Source organism: Corythoichthys intestinalis, chromosome 1, assembly GCF_030265065.1.
Source record: "Corythoichthys intestinalis isolate RoL2023-P3 chromosome 1, ASM3026506v1, whole genome shotgun sequence".
NCBI lineage: Eukaryota > Metazoa > Chordata > Actinopteri > Syngnathiformes > Syngnathidae > Corythoichthys > Corythoichthys intestinalis.
Window position 1 is genome coordinate 35,275,191 of NC_080395.1, and position 20,707 is coordinate 35,295,897.

Consider the following 20,707-nt stretch of genomic DNA (forward strand, 5'->3'; position numbering starts at 1 on the left):
TTGGGGACTATAAGTCGCACCTGAGTATAAGTCGCACCAGCCATAAAATGTCCGACGAAGAGGAAAAAAACATATATAAGTCACACCTGAGTATAAGTCGCATTTTTGGGGGAAATTTACTTGATAAAATCCAACACATAGAACAGCTATGTCATCTTGAACGGCAATTTAAAATGAAAATACAATAGAGAACAACATGCTGAATAAGTGTACAGTATGATAATGTTACATGATGCATGAACAACGAAATGCAAACGAGGCCGGTATATTAACGCAACATAGCTATTATGAGTTATTCAGATAACTATAGCATAAAGAACATACTAACAAGTTCACCATACCATCAGTGTCACTCCAAAACACCAAAATAACATGTGAAATTATTGAATAATGTGTTAATAATTTCAAACATAAGTCGCACCTCCAGCCAAACTATGAAAAAAAACTGCGACTTATAGTCCGAAAAATACGGTACTCTTACATTCAGGTAACTGAGTTACTAACGCAATTGCTTTTTGGGAGAAGTAATTTGTAACTGTAATTAAGTACTTTTTTTTTTCAGTCAGATTAACAACACTGCATATCACATGTTATGAAAATATTCTATGAAGGTTGAAAAGTTACCTTGTGTTACTTTATGTCATTTTAAGTGTGTAAGTTTATTTTTTATTTGACTTTATTTCTTTATACTGGTTTTCTATTGAAATATTATGTCTATTGTCTCCTAACTGTATTTTACTATTACATTGTTTACTCATTTATTATCCATTTTTGTGCGCAAAAACAAAATTTTTGAGGCGTGCAGGGGTAGAGTGGGGGCCCTAGGGATTTCTTGCTTGGAGCCCAAAGATTCCGTGCCTACAACTCCACAGACAATGTGCATCCTAGCGGAAAGACTCTTGTTTAATAAATGTGTGTGCAGGGGGGGCGGCAATGTGTAATAATGGAGAAAACTGTAAAGAGAGCCAAATGGATATATAGCCGCCCAGCACCCATGATCTTAGTCACCTGTGTTTGAGTCTGTGAGTCTATGTAAGTGTGCATAACTGACATCACAATATGTCTGCGCATGTAATCGGTGTCGTTTTCCTCTACATCATATCTACTCTTTATAAAAAAAATAAATAAATAAATAAAAAAAAGACGTCCATCTGTCAGGCAGTTTGAACATAACCACTGTGATTATGGCAGTTTTTAAACAGTGCACTAGTATCAAGTCGTTTCGGTGTAGCATAGTGTATTTTTAACAATTCAACACTGCTCTCTAGAGTTGGAATTGTTTTACTACATCTCATACAAGCTTTTAGTTTAAAATGACGATGGCTGTGAAATTTGTGTTTTGTTCCATCGCAGTTGCCGTAGGCCCGTAACTCGCTACAAAACGGCTGACTGAGAGGCGCAATGCGCATGCGTGCGCAAAATGGTGTAGTTCCTCAGAAAGATCTTGTGTTTTGCATAGAAAGGGCAATCCGCAATAGCGCCCATAAAGGTAATAGGAAGCTTTTTTTGTTATTTACAAGTTTGTCTAAGCAACCCATATTAACTGTATTCTTCCGCATTCTACAGGTTACACGCGGTGAAACCTAAAAACCTACTAAAAGTAAGAAGTTTGAACTTGTTCGGTGTTGCACTTAGTTCGGATTGCCACGTGATAATGTTTGTATTGCCACTAAGCCACCTGAAGATAATCAAAGATTGTTTCCATGGTTATTGACCAACGTTATCTCGTTCACGAACTGTGACGAACTTGTATGTTACTTCCGATGAGACAAAGTTGGCAGAATCCAGTCGAGAATTTGATCCTAGAAGTGGTCTTGGCTTGAAGAGAAAGAGAGGTATCTGTCATGTTGCGTTTTTGTACTAAGATTCATTTTTTAATACTTTGGGAAAGCTGCTTAAGCTTTTATTTGAAAACGGCTGTCTTGGGGAATAGTATTCGATAGTTGATTACTCCTAGTTTACCTGAAAGAAAGTGACGTCGACGTCTCGGAGCGACGGGGTGTGTGGAATCTTTATCACGTGTGATTTTTTTTTTTTTTTTTAAATTATCATTTATTTGGAGAGATATGGAAAAATCATTTTCACAACTCTTTAGAGAAGCAGCTGACAGGCTGGATGATTCGCCTTATCCAACTACCCCGACACCAACAAGACAATCAAATTTAATGCGGTCGATAACTAACACATTCCTGTTTGGAATGCCCCACCCAACACCATTTGATTGACAAACCACTCCTTTCGGTAAAAGCTGAGGCGAAAGCAAAGACAACGACAAGCGAAATAGAAAAGGCAAAGAAAAAAACTTGCCATCGTTTTTCCGTTTGGGATTTTCAATGACAAAATATACTTGTCATTTATTTTTATTTAGTCATTCACTTATATTTTTTTTTCCATTTTGGAAATCCTGTGATTCCTTATCAACTATGTTTCATAAACACAAAACATTTTATTTTATTTCTTTTTTTTTTTCAGGCAGACCAAAGAAATCACAAACAATGGGACCAACTAAGACATCAAGACAAAAGGGGAACACTGGCTCTATTTCCTCCTCAGCCACAGAAGAACCAAGTCCTGTGGCGTGCAATGATTTCCACACTGCCAATCATGCTATTGCATGTTCCACACCAAAAAGACGTGGAAGGAAAAAAAAGAAATTACTAGAATTATGTCCAACGTCCACACCTTTTCCTCAAATTTACGCCACACGTTCTAAGGTATTTGTATTTTCACTAAAATGTGTGTGTATTAGGGCTGTCAAACGATTAAAATTTTTAATCGAGTTAATTACAGCTTAAAAATTAATTAATCGCAATTCAAACCATCTATAAAATATGCCATATTTTTGTGTAAATTATATATATATATATATTCTGTAAAATAATTTGTTGGAATGGAAAGATAAGACACAAGATGGATATATACATTCAACATACGGTACATAAGGACTGTAGTGGGCATTTCACTCGACTGTCATTTAAATCTGTCTATGCTGTCCTCACTCCGAAGCGTCTACTTTTTCCAAAGCTAGACAGCTAGTGAACGACGCCTTAATAATCAGACTTCTTCCTTTTTCATCTGATTTATTAATAAAATGGCCTCAAACCGTTGTCCTCTTTAGACCGTAGTGAAACTACAAAAAAAAAAGTACACAAGCATTGCATTAGCAACAACGTTAGCTTAGCACGCTATACAAGTTCACTAAACATAAAACAAAAGCGTCTCATACAAAAAATATAACATTTCGCTTACTAACATAATATGTACATTCTTTACAACAACCATACTTACGGACAAATCTTGTCCAAGGATCATATAAGCACAACATTACAACGTAGGCGTCAGCCCGAGATGTCATGCAGCCATATTGAACTGGCAAGAAAGCAATAAACCATGCCGCAAAGCGACCACAAGAGTTCGGTGTTAGACGGCACAAAAAACCTTGCTGTAAAACTTACCAAAAGGCAGAATACTGTCTGAGCGGGACATGTGCGTTAATTTCGTCAAATATTTTAACGTGATTAATTTAAAAAATTAATTACCGCGCGTTAACGCGATAATTTTGACAGCCCTAGTGTGTATATAAATATATATGGCGGAAAACACTCGGTTGACTTGAAGTTCCGCTCTGAGACCCCCAATTTGGCCAACTTTCAAAATTGGGCGATATGCATGTGTGATACATCATTGGAAAGCTTAAAATCTCAATTTTCTAGGGGAAGAACATTTTTGAACAGGAGGGCGTTTCAACAAAAAAAAAAAAAAAAAATTTAAACAGCGAAACCCTATCTGGAGGTGATGACACGTGAGAGCAGAATTAAAGACGCCATGACTTTAACGAGAGATTATCGCGTACTTACCTTGTTTAGATCCAAAAACTCTATGTAGCATATATCACTGAGTGTCAAGACACAGCTGTGAATGGCCACAGCTGGATTTTGGGGGGATTTTAAGGGTGAAACACGGTAATATAACAAGGGTCGCGATACAGAAATCGCAGACATCAAGGAGTGGTCGAGATGTTCTTTTTATATATTTACCCTTTTAAACGTTTTTTTTTTTTTCAAATTTTCTTCGTTTGGATCGATTATTTATCATCTAACATATGGGAGAAAATGCGACAGTAACGAAAAAAATATATTCAAGCGATACTTATGCGGTAGATATCCGTGACATTTTTACAGACACCATTTTTTTACGTAAGTTGGTTAAAAGTTTAAAATATGTGAGTGAATCATTTTTTTGTCTTTTTTTTTTTTTTTTTTAACTAAATTTTAGACATCAATTTATGATTCTGAACTAAAAAGGACAGACAATTCGAATAATAAATAGAATTACTGAGCTTCTTTTTATGGCTGGGTTGAAACAAAAGCGGTTGCGTGACGTCTGTAAACGGGGGGTTTTGTAGGGTAAAATGGACAAATTAAAAATCGTTCGGAGGCTTAATGCACCATGACTCTGCTATGGCAGCATATAGACATATTGTTCTACAACAACAGTTCTTTTGGCTTAAAATACAGCAGTTTATTTTAAAGAGAGGTGCAAGAGCAGAAACTGCTTTTTCAGCCTTGGCTGTGTTTTCCGCCATATATACTGTGTGTGTGTGTGTGTGTGTGTGTGTGTGTGTGTGTGTGTGTGTGTGTGTGTGTGTGTGTGTGTGTGTGTGTGTGTGTGTTTGTGTTTGTGTTTGTGTTTGTGTTTGATTTGCTACATAAATTTGGACATCCCCAGGACATCATTTTCCTTAACTCATTGGCTACCATTGAGGGTGATAGAAAAACCAGAATTACTGTGAGGTCAATGTAAAAACAGTACATTTTTTTTATCGTACGTTTGACATATTAGCACATCAACAACATTGCTACTGTTGTAAACTTCATAATACTTGACATTAAACGGGAAACTGGGCCGATCCATAGGGGACCTATTTTCAAAAATTTTTAATTCAAATATTTTCATAACCAAAGCTGCTACCGTCCTAAAACCAAAACAGGAACCTACCTTAGCCATATACGAGTCTCCATGAGCATAAAAGTCGCTCCCTTATAAAAATCCCGATTATTTTTATATAACAAAATTTTAAATGGCTATAAAATTCTCTGGTTTTACACTAGATGCACAAAAATCACCAAATGCAGAGATAATCACCTATATTTTGAGGATCAATAAAAATAACATGTTTTGACCAAAATAGCAACTCAATTTTTTTATTTACTGCAAGGTTTCAACAGCTAATAAATCACTCAATTCCTCATCAGAAACTTAATACTTGAGGAAAACATGCAGAATCAACTATAAATAAAATATATAGATTATTGATGAATTCTATATACAATCACAATTTATTATAGAATAGAATAGCCCTTTATTATCATTATACAGTTATACAATGAAATTGTGGAACATTCCTTTACAGTGCAGGATAAGTTCAAAATCTCAAAAGTGACGTGCATGTATGCAATCTAAATAAATATAAAATGCGTATGAGATAGTCCTATAATTCAGGCAGTTCAAATAATCGATGTGGTGTTACCAGGATGTGAGCTTCCGTCTTTCAATAATCACGTAGCCTTTTTCTATGCCTTGCGTTTTCTGGTCACCTCTACTTGTACAAGTCCCTGTTCCTCGCCGTCTCTTTTCTGCCCTCGACTCTGCTCCTTTTCTTGCCGGCCGGCCACTCCAAGGCCTTGTTCTTACTCGCTTCTGAAGTCCAGTCAAGTATGTTGATGTCTATGTTACAGTTAAAACAGATTTGATATTTACTTAACAAATAAAAATTAGCTGACACTGACACCGGGGTTTCTGGTAGCAATCAGGCGATTGCTGCTATCCCTCCAGGTCCAAGTGGATTAGATGTATACCGTAGTCAATAGCACTGTAATGTGATCAATCAATGCTAACCATCCCAGTTCAAATGTGTTTGTTGTTTATTGGTGTCAATGGCAGTTAATGAGTTAACAATGACACTTTGTACAATGTCTGTTTTGATCATTAGTTTTTACAAGTTTGTTTTCAACATCTAGTTTTCTGCATGTCATTGAAAATGCGTGTCTCATGATTTTTCAGGTCAACAGTAGAATAGACAAATACTACATTGTTTCCTGATGTGCCTGTTATTTGCCTTAGATGAAATATAAACAACTTTGATTGTTAACTCTGCCCATACGTTTTACCACAGACATCAGAGGTAGAGTCACCACGCTATACAACAAGGGCTCAGAGCAGGAAGAGGGGCATGGAGGTGTTCCAATCCCAACAGTTTAGAAAAAGACAACCAATAACTACTTGTTCTCCAGTTAAACGCCGCTGCTTAAGAAAGAACACAAAAGAGTCCATCACTGCTTTGTCGTCTGAACCCTCACAATCAAGATTTGAAACAAAAGAAGGTAACGCTGTAATTCAAAGTAATCATAAAATGAGGCCTAGATATTTCAGGTCCGCAACCCATCCTCTATGTTGAGCTGCTTCAAAGCTAATCAAGAAAATAGTATTTATGTGCATCTGGCTTTTCCATGTTATCTTTTCAACCTCCAACAAGACGAGTCATTGCTCTCACCAGATCTGATCATTGAGAAAAGTGACCATGAAGAGCTTCTGTCACCTCTTTCTCTCCAAGAGGATGAGAAAAGTGATGAAGATGAGGAGCTGCCAAGCTTCTTGACACAGTCAAGTAAGAATAATGTACTTGGCAATGTCTATATGGGATGTAAATAAACTTCATTGTTTATATCGCAGGATCGCCATCAATTTCAGATGGAGAGTTTGTGTGGTGTAAATATAGACACTTTCCGAAATGGCCTGCATTGGTGAGTGTAGAAACTTTATTTTTCATGCATTTTTCTAAGGGCTTATACAGGCTTTCTGCTTCGCACAATAATATCCTGATCAATACCCTAATAGGAAGTTCAAAGTAGACCAACTCTGGGGAAAGGTCCATCAACAGCAAATGTTTCCAAACTATTCCACAAAGGGTGCAATGGGTACATGTTTTCATTCTGACTGATCAAGAGGACCACTTTTCACCAAGGTGGTGTGAAAAGTGTACTGTTATCAGTTGATTGCAGTCGGTGCGGCTTTTTAACCAGAAACATCACTAATTAAAGTTTCTATGCTGGTCTGGATCGGTTGGAATAAAAACTTGCACCGGGACCCATAACAGCCATTGAGGACCAACTTAAACGCCCCTGTTCTTCAGTGTGCTTTAGCTAAAGTGCTATTAAATTAGGGCTCGACCAATATGGGTTTATCATGACCGATACCGAATATTAGTAGTTATATGGGTCGATAACTCCATTTTTGGAGCAGAAATTCATTTGCAGTAAAAGTGTAAAAATTGGCGTTAAAAAAAATAATGTAAACCTGGGGTCCCCAAACTTTTCCCTGTGAGGGCCACATAACTTTTCCCTTCTCTAATGGGGGGCCGGGGTCAGTTTGTAACAGAAAATGTGTGACGATTGCAGGAGTGCCTAAATAAAAAAACATTTATCGAGTTAATTACAGCTTAAGAATTAATTAATCGTAATTAATCGCAATTCAAACCATCTCTAAAATATGCCATATTTTTCTGTAAATTATTGTTGGAATGGAAAGATAAAACACAAGATGCATATATACATTCAACATACGGTACATAAGTACTGTATTTGTTTATGATAACAATAAATCAACAAGATGGTAGTGATGGGTCCGTGAGACCTCATGAAGCGTGTCGATACAGTGACACACTGTGTTGACACAGTGTGGATACTGTGTCATTGAATACTGACACCTGCTGGACATAAAAAATCCCTACAGGCAACCCACTTGACAGACTGACACTGAATTGATGACATAGCATGTAAAATCAAATAATTTAAGTCTTTGCATTCATATTGCATTATTCCATATCTTTAAATTATGTGAACATATATTATAATGTGAAAATGTAAGTAATAATGAATGGGTGAATGAGGAATGCCTGTGGACTTTTTGTTCTGATAAAATTTTATTCAAAAACATAGGGTTTTTTTTTATGTTTAAAATTTAGTTGGTTACCTTTTTAAAATCAAACAAGCCTGCTGTGGACAACACACTCGCATGGAACCAATGATGCCAGCATGCACAAGAATTTCCAGTTGAAAGAGGTTTGGATAAGATGTCCATTGGCTCAGTTGGGCTTCGGTTCATGTTCGGCTCAGCCATGCATCGTTGCACTTTTGCAATTTCATCTACAGTTGCATTGCCTTCTTGACTCCCCACTTCGTCATCTAAGTGCTACCATAACCCACCAGAAAGAAATTGAAGTGGACAAAAAATAAATTATAGCTTAATTACAGATTTCTAATAAATTACCAAAAAAGTGACTGTGGGAAAGTAAAGGAATGGCTCTATACCTGTGTTTATTTTGGGATTATCAGAAACTTCGTTCTCATGCTTGGGCCAGTAATGCTTCAGCATTGAGGAGGTGGCAACTGTTTGTATATGGCAGGTTAGGCATATACAAAGTACAAATGCAACATTTCACCTGCAAAAAAAAAATAACTTTAATAGTAAAACCGAAAGTTTTGGTCTTGCGTTGCGATACGTTCTGACCAGGACTCGAACTCGCGCGCACTACGCGTCGGGGACGAGTGGCGTTCGCTCTGACCACTAAGCTAACATGTCAAATGCAGGTAAAGGTGTAGGCAAGGCTCCACAAATTACGGACCCGCGTGTACCTGTCACACTAATAAACTCAGATTTACATTCAAATTAATTGTATTTTGAATGGAAGATGACAACTGCATTTTCCCTGTCTTACATCCATTTCCACAGCATGTAGACAACGAGGAAGTAACCGTGAGATGTGGATTGTTTCAGCAGCTCCATCGCGTTGACAGACGCGCTTCCTTTTGAAGCAGTTTGCCGCGTCATGACTGTGTCGACACAGTTGAATGAGTTCATGCATCGGTCACGTGATTTTCTTGTAGCGATACGCGCACCGATGCAGGGGTTGCTCCATGAGCTCGGCGCGCGCGCCGGCGCATTAGTATCACTGGACCCATCACTACAAGATGGCATTAACATTATTAACATTCTGTTAAAGCAATCCATAGATAGAAAGACTTGTAGTTCTTAAAAGATAAATGTTAGTACAAGTTATAGAAATTTTATATTAAAACCCCTCTTAAGGTTTTTGTTTTAATAAAATTTGTAAAATTTTCAATCAAAAAATAAACTAGGAGCCAGCCATTATTGATGTCAATAATTACACAATGCTCATGGGTGCTTAAGCCCATAAAATCAGTCGCACCCAAGCGCCAGCAGAGGGCGACAAAACTCCAAAAAACACAAATAGCAAGTTGACATTGCACTGTGCTGTCATTTTAATCTGTTTGAGCCGGGCATGTGCGTTAATTGCGTCAAATATTTTAAAGTGATTAAATAAAAAATTAATTACCGCCCATTAACGCGATAATTTTGACAGCCCTAGTAAAAATTTATTGTTTTTCAGAAAGCCACAATTAAATAACCTTTTCTGAATTCTTCACGGAACAAAAGTAAATACAATAAAAAGAATAATATAATATAAAAATAAATAATAATAACACTATTAATTAAATAGATAATAACCAAATAACCCTCTCTGTGTTCTTCACAGAAAAGCCAAGAAATAAATAACACTCTTGAGGGGGAAAAATTTTTTTTTTTTTTTTTGTTCAGGGGGCCGGACCAAATTTGGCCCGCAGGCCATCGTTTGGGGACCCCTGATGTAAACACTGAACTTCTTTGAAATTCCTAAACTATGTTAATTTCATCACACAAATAGAAAAATAACTCCAGGAGTGCCTGCATTTCGTGAACTCTGATAAATCTCTAAAAAGTTGAATAAAAGGTTAATCAATGGTTTTCTGAAAATTTTCCACAGAAAAGAAAGCCCAGATAACCTCGTTTAAGTATCCTTGAGCAAGATACTAAACCCAACGTTGCTCCTGGTGCCAGTAGGTAGATGAGGATATAGTGTGAAGCAGTTTTAGGGCCTTAAAAAGGTAGAAAGGCGCAATACAAATGTAACTCAATTCATCATTTCCATTGAACCAATCAAAAGACAGGGTGAATACTAGCAGCAGACAGGAGATAGTGTTTTAAATTGATTTTTTTTTTTCATATAAGCTGGCCGGATTTGGGGGGGGGGATGGGGGGGGAGGCAGATACCGATACGTAAAATTTCCAAATGTCGACGCCGATAATCAGCCCGGCCGATAATCTGTCAATCTCTGTTAAATATGTGACTGAAAGTTTTTTTTTTTCCTTTGGCAGGTCAAACGAATAAATCACAAAGCAAAAAAGGCTAGCATTGTTTACATTGACAAACCAAGCATTCTGCAGAAAAAGGGGTAGGAATTTACTATTTATTAATGTAATTTTGCGTTTTATCCCACTGTATCAGGAGCTAATGTGAAGTATGTAATGTCTTGTGAAAGGTGTGTTGTACCTCTGAAATCCCTGACGCCGTTTGACTTTAAAGGAGCTAAGGAGTTGCCGGTAGGAATATAAACATTATACCAGTGTAATTCCTGTACCTTATCTGTATGTACACTGTTGACAAATGCCTCTTGCTGACTAACCCTAACCCTTAAGTCTGAAGCCAAAGAAGAACAGTATGCACCTCTCCTGCAGTGGTCCTTGGATGTGATATTTCACTACGAAATGCACATAGGTGACTGTTGCAATATACTGATTTTATCATTGTCCATATTTGGATAGATGATGTTCTAGCACAGCTTCATCAGCAGTATGATTTGTTTTTGTTTTTTGGTTCTCTTTTGTAGCAATTAACACCTTTTCTGGCTCCTTCATTGAGTACTTTGCTCACGACACGAGTAAGATCCTTGTCGCACACCACAACAAAGTAGCATGGCACTAGGAAATATGAATAGATTCATGAAAACCCACACTCTTTAGACCTTTAAAGACGTATTTAATCTATGAGGGAGATGTACTAAGAATTCAGACTTTCCACAGATAAGAGCCTTTATAATGCAGAAAACATTGCCACCTATTTTAACTTTAGCTCTTAAGTCTGTTCTGTATTCCTGTTGCTGTGGTCTTAATGGCTCATACTCTCGCTCAGGTTATCCAGTGAGGAGAAAGTACCCGCAGGCTGTCTCTGAAAAACTGCTAACCAATGCGAGTGATTCTGTAATCAAGGAAGAAAACCACTGTATACCAGTGTATACAATTGAAGACTATGAGACGCAGGAGCAGCCCATCAACTTTGCCGAGCAGGAGCAGCCAAGAGCGTATGCCAAGAGAATTTTGCCAGACCGGACTCAAGCTGCCTACAATCGCGCCAACGAGAAGTTTGTGGACTACATTGTAAAGCAGCGCAAGGTTGAAGAACACCTGAAGGTATCAATGTTTGAGGTTGTTGCATCTCGTATACCTGTAGATAGAATATCTTGAAAAAATTACATATATTTTGTTATACATTTGAGTGAAAAGTCAAACTTTCTTTAATGGCTTAGAGATGATGAAAACCTAAAATTCATTCTCACAAATTAGAATGTCGCTTTAAAACAGGCATGAAAATCACTCACCTTTCGGCAAAATTTGCCGTTTTGAAGTCAAATTACGTGATACGTGTATACGTGAGTTGTGTAGATCCGAGGAGAAAATTTTTAGTGGTGTGGGGCGTCATAAATCCATCTAACTAACTAACGACATGTATTATTGAAGTTGCTAAGCCTGTCACGATATGCAATGAATCTTGCCCAGCACCGCCAGACTATTCTCCCTGTATTTTTCAAACACTGTGAGAAATAGTCTGGGACCCAGACCATTAACGAACAAGTACAAAATCAACCGTCCAATCAGATTTGTTTATTTGCGTGACGTGTTCTTTACGAGTAACGTCACTCATGCGCGCCGAAAGTCTCTACAACAACACAGATGGCGAACGGGAGAGCCGAGAATATGTTCCAATCCACGGTAAAATTAGTTTTAAAGTACCAAAATCACATCGACACAAGTCATTGACAAAAGTCAACATGGCTCGCGCTAGCCATGTTGAATAAACATCTACATTCTCCGCTCACGCTAATTACTTGTCGCTTTAACAACGTCATGTATGCCCGTCGCTGATTGGTCCACTCCGCTGTCTGTTTGCTGTGGCCTGCTCCGCCCTCGGAATTTGATGCACCGAACTGTCGCCAGACTCAATCGCTGGAACAGCGGTGAGTCTGGTATACCAGGCAACAATGAATCCATTTATCGCAAGGTAAATAAAAATGAGGCCGGTAATTTTCACTGCTGCGTTTTATCACCACGTGCGTAGATGACACATGAGACTCCAGTTGTTGTGTCCAGATGTTTATTGGTCAACAACACGCCGTAGAATTACAGTTCGCACGTACAAAATAAGGAAACACATCTATATTAAACACTGTAAACGTTGGCATAGCTACACTGAGACTAATGGGGAAAAAAGACAACTTACGTTAGCCAGCTATAAAACAGTCGTTTCCAAAATGCAAACTTGCGGTTAAAATGGTCACACTTTAAACATGAAAAATCGCTGTTTAACAGCATTTGCAAACGAAAAAATGACCAAAAAATCTATTGGTGACCCCACAAGCAATGACGAGTGCTTTTTGCGGAGTGTAAAGTTGTAGCGGTTTAGCGAACGTACTTCCGGTGAACATTTCAAAATAAAGGCACGTCACGTTTGTCATAAATAACAATTTCTGGAGTTAATCCCACATACATCAGAATTAATACTATAATATGTAAATACTATAATACTACAGAATTCAGATTTTACACTAAAAATAACTTTAAAATGACACCCTTTTTAAAAATTGATTTGCAATTAATGTAATTATTATAATACTATTATATATAGTAGTATACTATGATAATAACGCGATACTTTTTTTTTCTTTTTTTTTTTTTATAAGAATTGTTTTGAATAATGTTGGAAAGGCAAAGTCAGTGTTCTGAACCTATTTACATTCCATTTTTTTGCACTAGTAAATTCTATCAACAGAGCCTGCACAATATATCGTTTGAACATCGCCATCGCAATGTGCGCATGCGGAATAGTCACATCGCAGGACGTGCAAATTTTTTTTTTTTTTTTTCAACATTTAAACTTTTGTTTTACTTCATGAACGCAGCAAGTGTGCAGATCCTGGATTTAACTGAGTTATAAAAATTTGGGCCGATGGCACCATTTTTCAGAGCATCGAAATTTAAAAACAACATGCATTCATGTTTTTCTGCTTCATGCTCATACAGCACCACAGTGTCTCACGCTCCCTCCTGCTAGGCAGCGCGACCAAACTGTTCTTCGTCAACAGTGCAGCTGTCCCGAACGGAGCTATTCAAGTTATTTGGTTAAAATTTTGTCGTTTTAATATCGCAATATAATATCGCAAACTCCCTAAAAATCGCAATGATAGTTTTTTTTCCCCAATATCGTTCAGGCCTACTATCAGCATTTGACCTCAGTGTTCATGTGTGATTAATTATTGTTATTTACATGTTTATTTGTACTTAGTAAAATATATATATATATATATATATCAGAGGTTGCGCTAGACATTTTCGTTGTCTGTCATTTTGACTGACAGGGTCATAAAAATCCGGTCATAATCTATTTTTACCAGTCACTGAAATTTTTAAAATGATAATGATGACATATTCAATATTATTTAGTTTTCATTCATTTTTAATTTTGTAACGCTTGCTTGGCGGCGAAAAATTTGACACTGAAGTTGTATTTTTCTCCCTCTTTTTACCCTGCTTACCGCCAACAACACCAACAAAACAACTCCACTCCCAAAGAAAAAGAGGCAACCATATAGACCCCAATCACCAACGTCACACAATGATCTTAATTGTGGTTGTCAGCCCAAAATCTTCTAAATATATATTAAATGCATCTTACCAGATATAAAATGACTACTACATAGTCTGTGTGATCGTTTGGTGCCCCGATTTCTTGTCGAATTACAGCAGTCCATCTCGCTCTCCTCTTCGGTAATTCCAGCTCCAATAGCATATATTTAAAAATGCTACCGTTCACAAGTTCGTAGTTGGATCACGGCGATCTCGGCGAACCACCGTCTGTCACAATTCCTGCCTCTCTCGGCCTCTCCCGGGAGTCGAGCTGTCATCATCATTGTGGAACGCAAACTATATATGTTCAATATATGTCCATCAACGTACAAGTCAAGTTGTCTGCTCTTTTATAACAGCATTTCCCAGCTGTAAACAAACGAATAAAAACTTGTAACACTTGTAACAGGCGGCTAGCAGCAGTAGCAGAAGCTAGTTGTTGTAAAAATGATTAAACTTCGTAATTACAATCATCATCGTAATATCAATAGCAAAGGCAACAAGTCGTTTCATGCGCCAGATTTTAGGTTTCGTATTTTTAGAGCACATTACCTTCCTTAACAGCGGGGGCATGACTGCAGGAGCTGTCAGTTTTGTCCATCTCCTTCCCTCCCACCTGTATGACGAGTACGAGCACCCATGGTTTGGAAATCGACATGGTACGAAGCATGGAGGCCTTGGCTTGGTTCTCCACCCGCCTACATCAAAATAACATTCCCGGGATCTTGTATAAAGACCTTCCAACTTCGATTCCACCGCCATTGACTTCAATGGTAAACAGGCGGAAACGGAAGGGGAAGGAAGACATAAGGAAGTAAACCGGTACCTCGAAAACTTGTCTATAGACCCTACTCACCTACGTCACAAAATGGGCGTGTCTCGGTTTCCGGCCGCCATACTGTACCTCTTTTTCAGACCTATTCTCATTGTTTTCAATTAGTCGAGCAAGTTATAGAGCAATTCATGGAAGCCCCGGTGTTATCTGACGCTGTAAACTCATTGGATCCGTTGCATAAAAGGCATTACGTGGAAAAGCTTCAGTTTATCCATTCGCCAGATCCGTATTCGATGCCTAAATCGATGTTTTTCGACCCGCTGGCTTCGCCTGACATCTATCTTGTCCACACAAAATCATCCTATTCTCACGAAAGTTTGAAAAACTTTAAGAGCTTGGAGGCTTATAAATGCTACGTTGCTGGTTGGGTGAAACACGTCCTCGTACACGAAAATTCGGCAGGAATCTTGTGCTCAGAAGGTGAGTTACGAAATTTTCAATTCAAAATCTTTTGTTCTTGGTAACATCCACTGTCAAGTCTAATGTATTTCATGTCGTTTGTCAATGGAGTTAGGGCTTTTAATGTTTATACGGTTTAGCGATAGCACTTTCACTACATACATACGTGTATGTTGTCGGCGATTAGCCTAGCAATGATCTTAATTGTGGTTGTCAGCCCAAAACCCTCTAAATATATATTAAATGCATCTTACCAGATATAAAATGACTACTACATAATCTGTGGTAGTCGTTTGGAGCCCAGTTTTCTCGTCGAATTGCAGCAGTCAATCGCGGCCTCCTCTTCGGGTCTCTCGGAATACGGTAAAAATTCAAGTCTCTCCGTCTATCTTCTCTGTTTTTGCAACCGACCGCCACACACGACTTCACCATTTTGAGTATTAATGTTGACAAGCAGTAAAACGTGCAATAATAGGAGGAATTTACGAAGCGCTAATGCATTTCTATGACGAGTATGCGGACAACATGGCGCGGGGGCGTGGCTGTGACGTCACGTGAGTAGGGTCTATACACAGGCGGCAATCTAGTCCACCAATTGGATCACGCGCTGGCACACCGGGTGCACCAATAAGAACCTCGCGTTGATGTGTCAATCACGGTGCCGCCGCCAGACCCCGGTTACGCTACAATATTCTGACAGAATAGCCAACGACGTCATGCATTAAGAGAGACAATAGCTAATTAATGTGCCACCCTGTGGTCTGGGGTGTGAATTGCAACCTGTCAAAATGACTGACGGACTTCAGTTTTTTCCGTCACCGTTTTAAAAAACCGGTCAACGACGGAAAATTTCCGGTTAACGCGACCCCTGATATATATATATATATATTAGTCGACTAATTGTAACAATAGTCGGTTGACTGATCGGGAGAAAATTAGTCATTTGGGACATCCCTACCGGAACATATTTCCTCCACACCCTTCTCACCTTTTTAACCCCTGACCCATTTTCATGCCTACGCTTAAAACCAATCAAGGAAAAACATTTTAAAATGCAAATTTCAGGCTTCTGAAAAGTATATCCATTTTCTCAATAGTCATCGCGTAGGTCTAATTGAACCCCAGGTTGTGCTGATAACTTTCCTTCAACTGGTCTGGTGTCTTTAAGTACATTAACGCTGTTGTCATAAAAAAAAGTTTTTGGTTCTAAGTCTTGATGGAACAAAATCAGCCTCTCCAGTAGAGGGGTGCATTAAGGCCTCTGGAATGTCGAGGCAGATGACCTCAGGTCAAAATTATGGCATTTGGAAAACTATATTGTAAATTTAATGTTTGAGAACCACTGTTACACACATAGCTACTTTATTTTTCTGACTTTAAGTCGCACTGGCCAAAAAATGTACAATTAAAAAGGAAAAAAAATTATATAGGTCGCCCCTGACTATGTCACATTTTTGGGGCAAATTGTATTTTATTGGAGACAATGAACACATACACTATAGTAATATCAATAAACTGGAGAACAACAGGCTAAATAGGTGTGTGTTAATGCAACATATTATTCATATTACTACAGTGCAGTCAAAAAGTAGCCCTGTGTCAGTTTTTTGCATATTTATCACAAAGCATCAAACAAATTTTAAGTTGCGCAGAGACAACCCGTAGAAATATAAAATGCTGTTTCTAAATACGGGGGGTATTGAAACCTATATGTGCTATAAAAATTGGTTTGATGAACTGAAACCTTTTGTGTCTGATAAATATGACGAAAACAATTTCAAGAAGAGGGCAAATACTTTTTCACAGCACCGTATAGCGTGAACTGTCCAACATATCTTATAACAAATTCTTATTCTCACTCCAAATCACTACCAACATCTTTTTCAATATCACTTCTGAACAACTCTGCCAACTCTGGAAGTAGAGGGAACACCTGGAGTGTACTGGTATATATGTGAAGTTCTGGTCTAAAGGAACCAGGAAATAACACACATCAGTGCTCCTCCCGTCAAACCCACACCCAGAAAGGCCAGTGAAAATCAACACTTGAGCAGCACTTTTTTATTTGCTTCAGTGGGAGAAATGTAGGCTGTAGGCGCATCAGGGGCCCTCCTTCAAATTGGTAGGGAACAGACTTAAGACTTGTTGGATTTTTCACTAATGAAAAACAATGAGACAAGCTACTGTTAACATTTTGGGCTGCAATTAGCTGATTCTTTGTCTACTGACAGCGCAAGATTTTCATTATCTGGAACTTAATGGGAACTTTTTTTTTTTTTTTTTTTTTTTTTAATGGTCTGGTGTCCTTGCGGGTTTGGATGAGCTCAGAAAAGTGTCACTAATATCCATAAAGTCACAAATTTTTCATGCCTGGGCATGAATGAAGGCACACACAGCAAGACATCTGCCCCCACCGGATCGGAAACATGCATATAAGCACATGGATTTTCAATAACCTCGGGAGACTGGAAAACCTTTCCACCAGCCAAATCATTTCTGAGGATCAGATCAACCCCAGCAATGGAGAGCTGTGCTCTCACGGCAATTTTTACTTTGCCCGACACAAAACAACTTAAAATACACAAAATGTAAAGGTGCACACACCTCACTCAGTTTGACTTCCAAAGCTAAAATATCTGAGTCAGAATAACATCACACAAATAAGTGATTGCTCTCCCCCAGTATCCAGCAGAATAGTCATTTTCTAATGTTGCTGAACCTTTTGAAACAAATGGTGGGAAATTGGCATCAACATGGTCTTTTTGTGGTGTTAAATTCATGCTTGGCGAAGCGGTTTATTAAATTTAAATTAAGGTAATTGAGGATGGTGGTTTGACACTTTTGGCTTATTCTTTTCAATATGGAGTGGAACAAATCAGGTGTCCCTGCAGTAGAAACACATTAATACAAATCACAGGCCCAGCTAAACAATGGAAAGCTGTGATTTATATTCTGGAAAATAGTGCTTGTCATAGATAACTAACCCATCCTGTTTCTTTGCTCCCATAGGCTGTGATCCGGGGGCAGGTGCAGTCGAAGTGGCTTCATCTTTTTCAGAAGAAATCTAAATCTAATTCTTCTCCAATTGTGTATTACCTCCAAGACGGCACACAATTAGAAAAGGTGTACCGTTACCTGAGCAAGCTCTACAAGAAGACTGTAAACACAACTCCTTGCCAGCCTGCGTTAAATTCCATACAGCGGCTCCTATTTGTTCCTGATGTGCTTCTCCATGAGGCAAGTCATGCTGTTGTGCCCATTGGTAGCAATTAATATATTTTATACACATTTAAAAATTGTTCTTCAGGCTATGACCTATGCCATCGCTGGGTTGGACAATGTCTCAGTAACGAAGGCAGAAGAAAAGTACTTAGAAAAACGTTGTCTAAGTAACAGGTAACAATTGATTATACATATACATTTGAAAAGAGAAAAACAATGTCTTGAATAAGATTTATTTATTATATTTTATTGTTGTAGGGAAAGACAAGCGTATGATAGAATGATTGAGCGGCACTGGATAAAAGAATACCAGCATCCGGACACAACACTTTCCTGATTGGAGCAAGACTGATCTGCTGATTAAACAAGCGTTCTTGAACATCAAGACTTTTTAAAAAATTTTATCACCATTTGTAACCGCTCCTAACCACTCACACATTAAGTGCTCAATGAAAGACTGTTTCACTGTTGTCACTGTGTCTGATACTGTTTTTGTTGCACTTGTGGTCGGATTAATAGACTTAATGTGAAATGCCGCCATTTCACTCAAGGCCTTTCAAATTAGAATTATACAATATGAGTGCAAAGTGTCTTCAACAAAATGTTTTCTCACCTGAAAAGAGTCCCAACACAACCATGCCATATCACTCTTGGGCAGTGTTTTTCAACCTTTTTTTGAGCCACTGCACACTTTTTTTCATTTAAGAAAATCCCAAATCACGCCACCAGCAAAAAATGTAGTAAAAATGAATTTCTGTAAACTATATTAACAAAATGGAATCGTGTATGGAAGAGGAATCAAACACAAGAACAACATTTTCTAATATTTTTACTCACGCAGTGTGACACATGGGCTTGTGTATTAGAATAAGTATCACTGCATCCCTGTTAAAAGTAAATCACGCTACAGTATGTTCAGTTCCTTACATTCTAGCGTATATCCCAAAGTAAGATAGCTTTTGCTTATTGCCTTAAACCAGAGACTCTCCGATAGGAAATGGTCTTTGCTTCCATTTGACCACCATTTAATGAATTAGTGCTGCAAGGATTAATCGATTAACTCAAGTATTCGATTAGAAAAAAAATTTGAATTAGATTTTATTGCCTTGAGTATTAGTCTAATTAAAGTGGTTAGAGCTGTCCCGACTAGTCGACATAGTCGACGTCATCGATGACGTAAATCCGTCGACGAGCACAACATCCCGTCGACGGTTAATGAAGGGTTAAAAAAATATATGCGTGGAAAGTTAGAATGTCGGATGCTCTGTTTGCAAGCGGGGAAAGCGGCACAAAGCCAAAAAAAGCGCACCAGTGTCCAAAACATTGACTTATTTCAAAGAAACAAAGGAGAGTACACTCTTCTGTCCTGTCTCTTCAATGCCAAACTTGGCTGCACGTCGGCCGTGAATAAACACCTCAAGCGCCTTCACCCAGTTTGTAATTTTGTTTTTTTCATTTTTTGTACACCAGAGGGTGCTGTCGCCTTACTAAATAATAATGTTTCATTGACAATGGGCCTATAAGTGCTATTAGTATTGTTCTTAATGCTAATTGAAAGGTTTATTTCATGTTATGGTTTATTTTATGGTATAGAAAATTATATAAGGTTAAAAGGTCATAAATATATACAGTATATACAGTGATTGCACTCAAGGGAGAGATTGTCAATGTTAAGGTAATAAATTAAGGTAAAGGCAATTCATATAGGCAATTCATTGAGATATAAATAAAGTTTCAAAGGAAAAAGGTAAAATGTTTTTGTTAATTTCTAATTGTGTTGCTTTATTTGTGTGCACCGTAGTGGTTACGGTGTGTTTACATCAAGGATGGAATAAAAGTTGTAACCATCAGTTTAAGAGACCATCTTTTCAATCGGAATGCTACACTAGTTAATTCTATCAGCATTTGAACTAATTGTTTATTTGTGATTTATTATTGTTATTTACGTGTTTATTTGTACTTCAATAAATAATTTGAGTGTTCCAATATGTTTTTTGTGAATCGATAAGCGTCAACAAAAATTTCATTGCTAAATTAGTAAAAAAAAAAAAAAAAAAATTATTAGATTAGTCGAGAAAATTAGTCGTTTGGGACAGCCCTAGTGGTGTTGTAATGGTTTATTTTGAAAGTGTTTGCATTTAGTTTTATTGATTAGGGTGGATACACTGCCCTCTGGTCTGCCTCTCTTCACATGGCTGAATCCAACTGCACCCTGTTAAGACCAACGTTAAGTTTTTGTTTGAGCTAATGATTTTTAATGCATTCATAATTTAGTTTATCGGTATATTTAGCCATTTTTTTGTGGGAATATGTGGCTGAACCCTTTGTTTAGAGCAATGTAAAAAAAAACTTTAGCATTTTTTAGCATTTAAGCTAGCGGACTTTTTCTATGTA

General features: G+C 37.8%; 1 protein-coding gene across 3 annotated transcripts; it reads left to right on the forward strand.

Moving 5' to 3' along the window:
* Window positions 1–1,363: 1,363 nt before the first annotated feature.
* On the forward strand, window positions 1,364–20,163 carry si:dkey-127k13.1 (PWWP domain-containing DNA repair factor 3B). 3 transcript variants are annotated; one of them, XM_057853842.1, is made up of 14 exons: window positions 1,364–1,489; window positions 1,567–1,600; window positions 2,473–2,714; window positions 6,176–6,383; window positions 6,536–6,667; window positions 6,733–6,803; window positions 10,276–10,352; window positions 10,440–10,500; window positions 10,597–10,675; window positions 10,788–10,838; window positions 11,090–11,367; window positions 18,101–18,328; window positions 18,399–18,487; window positions 18,572–20,163. In XM_057853842.1, exons 3-14 carry the CDS (start codon window positions 2,496–2,498, stop codon window positions 18,648–18,650), a joined length of 1,572 nt encoding a protein of 523 aa, XP_057709825.1. In that variant the 5' UTR covers window positions 1,364–1,489; window positions 1,567–1,600; window positions 2,473–2,495; the 3' UTR covers window positions 18,651–20,163. The 3 variants fall into 3 exon arrangements, with proteins under 3 accessions (XP_057709825.1, XP_057709846.1, XP_057709835.1); XM_057853863.1 differs by having other exon boundaries at window positions 6,557–6,667; XM_057853852.1 differs by lacking the exons at window positions 1,364–1,489; window positions 1,567–1,600 and adding an exon at window positions 1,658–1,835.
* The last annotated feature ends 544 nt before the right edge of the window (window positions 20,164–20,707 follow it).